Here is a 7,704-nt window from a genome sequence, read left to right on the forward strand (position 1 = left end):
TCACAGGATTACGAGAGGGTCGATCCACGGCTTCCACCACCTCATCTGCATCAGACCTCACTACCACGACGTGAGCGAGCAATGCCTATGCTCCTTATGCGGACGATCATGCGGGGATTACCACCTATACGAATGCGCAGCTAGGGAGAATTTCGATTGGACTAGAACGTGACACTGTGATACTGCACATTTAGCTTGCTACTAGTCAAATACGCCGAGTCGGCAATAAAAGCAATTCAATCGGTATACCCTATCGGGATCCGAATCGGAGTGAAACAGTATTTTGTTGATAAACTTGCCGAATCGTGCCATTCCGAGGCGATATATGTAAGAGCTCAGCGGGATACGTTGTGAATATTCCGCGATGGCAGACGCAGAAGATCACGGAGTCTCCTCGATAGCACAGCTTCATAGAGGGAATGCTGCGTTGCGAACATACGAGAACGATGCATCATTCGCCGACGCTCAGATTGTGAGCGACTCCGGAGGAATTGCCCGTGTTCGTGCCGCGGCGTGGATCGATGATCTCACAGTCTTCCGGCTCCGCGGCGGGTACCGATTTCAGCGGAGCAGCTCTCAGCCTCCGACACAGGCTCCCCTTCGTGGCCTCACAGATCGAAAAATATCTTTGTCTGATCGAGCTTCGCCTGCGTTGAGATTCAATTTTGATCACCGGTGACTCTTGCAGGTTGGGACAGGGAAGGACAGCAGCGAGAATGGAAGCCTCACCTAATCTTGGAGCTCACAGCGCCCCAGGATCCCATCGAGACATCGATAGGATAGAAATCGACTTGAGGAACATCAAACACGAATGTAGGCCGCTCATCATTATCCGTATTCTAGTTATATTCGTTAATCCGATTCATCGACTGCTTCTTAAAATACTTTCCTTCATCCAGTGGCAGACATGAGTTTGAACGACCATATAGGCAGCGTCAACCTTATCACGCCAGGTATGGTCTCGTGACTTACGGCAGGAGCTTCGGGTCCTTCTCTAGAGACAGGTGCATTGCAGGGTCATTCCCGCCCGAGCTATGGGCCCTTTATTTCATGCATTTTTTTCCGATTCCCAGGCTCGGCCGATATCATGATGCCTTCTACCGCCCTAGTTCGGTCCGCTAGCGTCCGAGAGCCTCAGGCATCCCCCTCTGGAAGGCGCGGACCCAGAACGAGAACACCGTATCAGGTAATGTGAACAGTTTCCATTCATCACCCCCCACAAATCGGGAACAGGTCAGCCAGATCATTGGGCCCGAGTCTTCCCGACGAAAAATCTCTAGTCGAAGCTGACCCTCGACTTATGAACTCAACTTATCAGCCGGAGTCACAGGATTTGCCGCTTCAGCTGTTCCGGAGTCCAATCAGCGAATCCGGTGGTTCTCATCAAAATCATTCTCCAAACTGGATAGCATCTGATCGACGGGCACTATCGAGTTATCTGGGAAGCCACAATGAATAGAGCTGGATATTTAGCGCGATCGCGCAAGTTCCGTAGAGGCTTCTGGCATTTTCAGGCCGGGAGGAGCTTATCGGAATCTTCCATTCGTTCCAGTAGATATACAGTCAAACCCGCCTATAAGAAAACCGGTTAAGAGAGAAAACCGGATATAAGAGACCGATCCCGATTCCCCGATTTTTTCTCCATAGGGCTTCATGTTGAAAACCTCGCTTATAAGAAACTCGGATATAAGAGAAAACCGGATGTAAGAGACAATTTTCAAACCCCAGCCCCATAGAGTTCCATGTTGGAGACCTCGTATATAAGAGAGAACCGTCTCAAGTAGAAATTCTGTTTGCTCTTCCATGACTCCTCTTCCTCTCGGAACCTGCGCGAATGAGATAACACGCCAGTTCGATAGTATCATTGCTCCGAAAATGATCGTCTCTCCACAGGATCATGATACCGGCATCCGAGTCATACGAGAACGAGATGTTTCGGGTCTTTTCATCGAAAGACCGTGCCTCGGATATTAGAGAAACCGGATATAAGAGACCATTTTCAATTCCCCGAGAGGTCTCTTATAAGCGGGTTCGACTGTAGCATATAGGAACGAGGAGATGGCGACCCGCCAGTAGAGACAAAGGAAAGGAGTAGTACTGTACGCTGAAAGTGTTCGAGAGTACCTTTCGATATCTGCCCCCGAAAACCTTGCAGAGATCCGCTCCCCTTTTATCAAATACAAATGAACCTAAGCTGAAACTGTATCGTGATATCTCTGGTGTTTCTCCACGTTTCCTCTTTAGACGAGAGAAGCCGCTGATGTCTTGGAACCCGAGCACGTTTCCATGAGGAGACGTGCAAGACCTAAATACCAGACAGCAGAATGAGTTTTAAATTTCTCGTAATGAGAATAGCTGCGATAAGAGTATAGAGTGCGCGATCGCGCCGAGAGAGAAAACGATAGTCCAAGTCCGAAACATGCACGTGATAGAAAGAGAGAGTTGTGATCACAACCACAATGAAGGTGAGTTTAGACAGAGCGTTCTGTAACTTCTCGAGTCATAATCACGGTCTAGGTTGGCGGGATGGTTTCGGGAATTTCGCGGTCGGGGGAAAATCCTCAAACCTTGCCGCCCAAGGGAGTCAATGTTCAGGAAGCTGTATCTGGAATCGTCCAAGTTCTCTGCTGCTCAGCCTCCTGACGACTGAACCCGTCAAGCCAAATACGGTCTCTTCTCGATTCAGTAACCACCCAGTGTGGTGAATATATCGATTTTAAGTAGGCTTCGGCCACATCCAACTTTGGGAGGACATTGTTTCCGGAGAACTTGGTCATGACTCCCTTCATATTAGGTAGCGAATCGTCGATATCCACGAGAGCTTCATCGAGTCCGGTGAAATAATCTGCGCAAACCCGTGAGAAGCCATTAGGTTTCTTTACAGAGCCCGATCCCCGACTCGAAGTCTGTTGAGAAGTCGAGTCGACGAGACCCACGTCTGGTAGTGAATTCTCGACTTTCCAGACCTCCAAGCCGAGCTGTATCAGCAAGTGACCGCAGAACAGGCTCGATTTGCTCCCCATGAAAACGAGTAGAGGTCCTTGGATGGTGTTACCGTTGTGAGTGAATTTCGCCATGGAATAGCCCATGAGCATGAGATCATCACCATCGACAGAAGTGCATCGGCTTCCGAAATCAGTGAGCGTCATGCACCTGAGGGACGTCCAAGTCTGAATCCCATTGGTAGAGATGTTAGCCCCAGAATCTGCGCGGAATGCGATGGGTGACCCGTTAACGTCGAGCGTGATGAGCGTCCGACCCTCAGAAAGTTGCGGAGTTCTGATCACCTTGTTGATGCAGACAGCTCTCGACCGCACGAGTTTTCGGCAAACGCACAGCGCAAGACGCTTGCTCCTTGAATGACTGGCGACCGGTGGCTTGAGAAGTCTTCGCTGGCTCTCGCAGCGAGGTGGCGAAAACGGTCGGAGTTGGCTTCTCCTTCGTCGCACTGTGGTTGACTTCAGCATCGCTTGTACCGGTCTCATATCTCTCCATGACCAACAGAAGGAAGCATGATGAAAATTCAAAGGGAGTCCAATTAGAAAGAACTTAACCCATCCGCTCCCAAGATAGCGTTACTTGCGATCTGTTCTGCGGTTTCCCCGCGAGCGTGGCGATCGTGAAGACACGTTTCAAACCCACGACGGAACAGAGACTTTGAAACGGCGAACATGTCTTTCAGTTTGATGACCAGTGCAGCATACTCCAGACTTTCGGGCTCATTCGGTGAGGTTCTCCCACGGAGCTGCGTGTACTAACTTTTACCGAGCGCGCGACGGGAAGCTGACGTCGCTCCTCATCATACTCACAGAGAGTCTGTAAGCTGTGTTCGTTATCGGAGAACCACGGCTGGAACGTCAACCCGCTCTTCAGATCGTATTCGAAAGAGCCGATCAAGGCTGAAGCATTCTCGAGAGCCACGGCTCCATCCTTTTCCCGACTTGTGTCTCTCTCTTCGATGGCCATTTTTCATTTACATAGACAACCGATTGCCACGTGTAACTCGGACACTCGAGAGGATTGAATCCCCTCAAATGCAAATTCGATGATGAATCCTTCGGGCGATCATCCTTGACGATCATTTGCTACATGCGACCCTGATTCAGGGCGATTACTCAGCAGATCTTCGGGTTTCGATTTCGCATCATTCCCAGAAGTCGTCCAAATATCCTCACAAGATTTCCGTGTATTCCTTTGGTGAAGCCCAACGCCCTGGCCATTTCGTCGTCGATATCGGAGTGGTGAGGGGTAGTTTTCCGTCACAGTGCGGGGAATGGTGTCCCTGCCACATCTGACACAATGCGGGTCGATCCATCGGTATTTCCCTCTAGGGCTCTGGAGTTTCTCGTCGGTCGCTGTCCTGTTCCGGCGAAGGCAAACAGATTGCTACCTCGACTCTTTCCAAGCAGTCCGTATGTCGCTATCCCTTCCATTTTTCTCGGTTGCGAACGGCTTCTGCTCCTCGATCTAGTCATTGGCCTAGACCAGAGGTGTCAAAGACGTGTCCCGCGGGACGCGAGTAGCCCGCGAGATTTTTCCCGTGGCCCGCGATCGATCCTTAGGAATTACTCGGGATATTATCTGTGCCATATATCTCTTCACAATGCAATTTCGAGTCAAATAATTGAAGTTTTCGCGGAATACTTGAAGTACTGCGATGGGACGGTGATTGTGTATTCCCGTCGAAAATCTCAATCCCTTCGATCGCTAAAAGAAACTGAATTCACGGAGAAACTGGGGCTCAGATGTGATGCCCGCAGGTTACTTCAGCGCTCTTTCGTGTCCCGCCAGACATTCGACTTCGCCACCCCTTGGATCGAGAGTTCGATTTCATTCAGGTCCTTCGCTTTCCATCGAAGTGGAAGGCTTCTCGTCACCTCTTCTTCGAGAATCGGGTTCAGTTTGTTTTGTTGCTCCAGATTAACCTGGAAGGGTCCGGTTTATGACCGAAGTCCAATTCCATCATGAGTCAGCCCATCGGTGGGAAGAAGCGGATTTATGTTGAAATCTTAGAAGTGGTTCGAGATCTGACTGCGAGCTCGCACCAGTTTTCTGGGTCGTCCTTCATTCCTCTGAAGGCCCCCTGACTCGCGACCAACAACTTCTCCAGATCTCCAGGACTCAGACCGCTCATCTTGAAGACTTGATTTGCGATCTGGTTTTCCAGTGCCTCCGCAGCTCTGGCGTAGACTCCAGTCAATTCCGGAGACGTCTCCCGCCGACGTCCTAAAGAAATTCTCATGTCCCTCGCATACAGAGCGATGAGTTTCCCCAACGGAGTCTGAATAGCAACCTATCACCGGGGTCGACCAACGATCAACCATATCTTCAGTCTCGCAAGACGCACAAAGGCAGTGTCCTCTTTGTTCGTTCGTGGTTACTGACCATAGATGACTTGAGACTCAAGTGATGAGCCTGGCTCGAGACTGACTACTGAATAAGTTCGTTCATTCCTTCTATAAACCGTCAAGAGCAGCCGACTCACAGCGGGATTCCCACTCACCCCTCCGGAAGAGTTGTCCCTCCTGGGACTGAAGATGTTATCTCTCTTCAATGGACAAGCCCTCTGAACCGCTCGATCGTACACCTAAGATATCCTCTTTGGAACTCTATTGAAGAATTGGATGTCCGCAATGACTTAGGGGCCGGAGAACTTGTCCGTATACTCACTTCCGTGAGGACTTATTAGTCTGCCGCTGCATGATTCGGCATTTTCTGAGAATGCCTCTTATCGAAGATCTTTTCTGGGGTTTCCTCGCCGCGAGATCTTCTTCGGTGGATTCTCTCCGTTCCGTCAAACGTAACCGATCCCGAATACCTAACCTTTCATCAGCCGGGAGATATATTACTTCAGCCGTCAAGGCAAAACTCGGCGAGCATCCTATCGTATTTCAATGAGACCGATCATGATGTCTCGCGGTCCCTGGCGGGAGCCCAATCCTCGACTCTCTTGCTTCCGAGGACTCCCGCTTGATCCGATGCAACTCGGGTGTTCTCGAATACTTCCTGCTTCGACAAACTGGTCACCGACTGCGCAATTTCTCGGCCAGAACGAGCAATGGCGAACCTCGAGTTCCGATCGACGGCGAACGAGAAAGCACGATTCTTCGTTCCCGTACAGCTCCTTTCCGACTATTTCGGGAGGTCCGAATGCACCGTGTGCATTGGAGGATCATCCTTTGTTCTGAGACACAAGGTGTCAACTTTCTGTGTGAATTTTGCCTTAATTTTCTGGCAGACCACGCGAGACTCGACGTAATTTCTCACGTCCTCTCTCATTCGGCCATGAGGAACCTCTCGAAATTCTCAGATGAGTACGTAACGTGCCGTCATGACTCCCGAATCAGGACTGTCATGATCCACATTGTCAGACTCCTCCTGAGACCTTCCCCTTTCATTCCTCGACGGTATGTCTCGTAGAAAGGTGGAATTCCATCGGATACTGGCGAAGACTCTTCGCACCCTATACCAACGTTGACACCATGTACAACTGTTTCGTTAATCATTGCTCATCGATCATAGAAGAATGCATCCCCTCCACCAACACCGCCTCATCCGATATCTCCGCCGTCCGATCGTACATAGATCGACTCAAACTCAAACTACAATCCGCTTTCGACCCCTCTCTCGCCCTAAAGCTTGAGAAAGCATCTAACCGGATTCGAGTTCTCACAGAGTCGAAACTGAATCCTAGAAACAGCCGCGGTTTCTTCCGCTATGCAAACAGTCGCATACGCGCACACGAAGCCATCCCAACTCTCCGATCATCAAGCAAGGTTTCCGTGGAGGCTCGCGATAAGGCCGATCTCCTCGGACAACATTTCGCATCTATCTTCGACCCGACTCCTCTACCCCCTCAAACATCTACTCCCGCTCCCAATCCCACATACCCATCCACCCGACTCCGGTTCTCCGAGTACGACGTATACAACCTTCTCAGCCATCTCGACGGAAAATCACAAACCACGCCTGAAAATATTCCCTCAATCTTCTTCAAAAAATTTGCAATCTTCCTGGCCGAGCCCCTTACCATTATATTCGAGCGATCCTATAATGACGGAGAGGTCCCCGAGTTCTTCCGTAGAAGCATAGTAACACCCATCTACAAAAAAGGCAACAAATCTGATCCTACCAACTACAGACCGATAGCCCAAGGCTCAATTGCGTGCAAAGTGATGGAAAAATTGATCGCTCAACATCTCATAGACTTCCTCACGCGAAATGACCTCCTCGATCAATACTCGAATTCCGTCTGCTAGCGAGACGTAAACACAGCTTGTTCGATCGCTCCCGCGAAAAGTAGAATTTTCCTGGGAAAATAGACAAGTGAAGTCGGTGAAAAGTGCACAAGAAGCTTCGGAAGGAGTGGGTGAAGGGTCACAGGAAGATTCAACCTCGTCAGTGTTGTGACTTTAGTGATAAAGAACAATCTCAAATAAGCACATGAGTTTCCAAGCCGGTTCAACTCAGAGCGGCACATCAGCTGATGCGCCGCCGCTGTGCAAAGATTGTGTTGCGGCCGCGACACAATCATATTTACAAGGAGATTGCTGCGCTTACGGTTCGGTTAAGAATTAGTCGACGGCTTAATTACCCGAACCAAATCTTTGGAAATGGAGACGACGAGACATCGCTTGGCAGCGCAATCGCTCGAAACCGCCAAAGAAGTAGGCCAGAAGAAGGCTGAAGCGCTGGAGGAAAAGC

General features: G+C 50.0%; 1 protein-coding gene across 1 annotated transcript; it reads left to right on the forward strand.

The window, feature by feature from the left end:
- Positions 1-6,482: 6,482 nt before the first annotated feature.
- LOC108864959 (uncharacterized) lies at positions 6,483-7,259 on the forward strand. Its single transcript, XM_018641506.1, has one exon. The coding sequence runs from the start codon at positions 6,483-6,485 to the stop codon at positions 7,257-7,259; it is 777 nt and encodes a 258-aa protein (XP_018497022.1).
- Positions 7,260-7,704: the final 445 nt, after the last annotated feature.

This window comes from Galendromus occidentalis, unplaced genomic scaffold (assembly GCF_000255335.2).
Source record: "Galendromus occidentalis unplaced genomic scaffold, Mocc_1.1 scf7180000075756, whole genome shotgun sequence".
In the NCBI taxonomy this organism is placed as follows: domain Eukaryota; kingdom Metazoa; phylum Arthropoda; class Arachnida; order Mesostigmata; family Phytoseiidae; genus Galendromus; species Galendromus occidentalis.

What these genes read in the sequence shown, in the direction of transcription:
- LOC108864959 (XM_018641506.1), top strand. Translation starts at nt 6,483, where the DNA reads ATGTACAACTGTTTCGTTAATCATTGCTCATCGATCATAGAAGAATGC.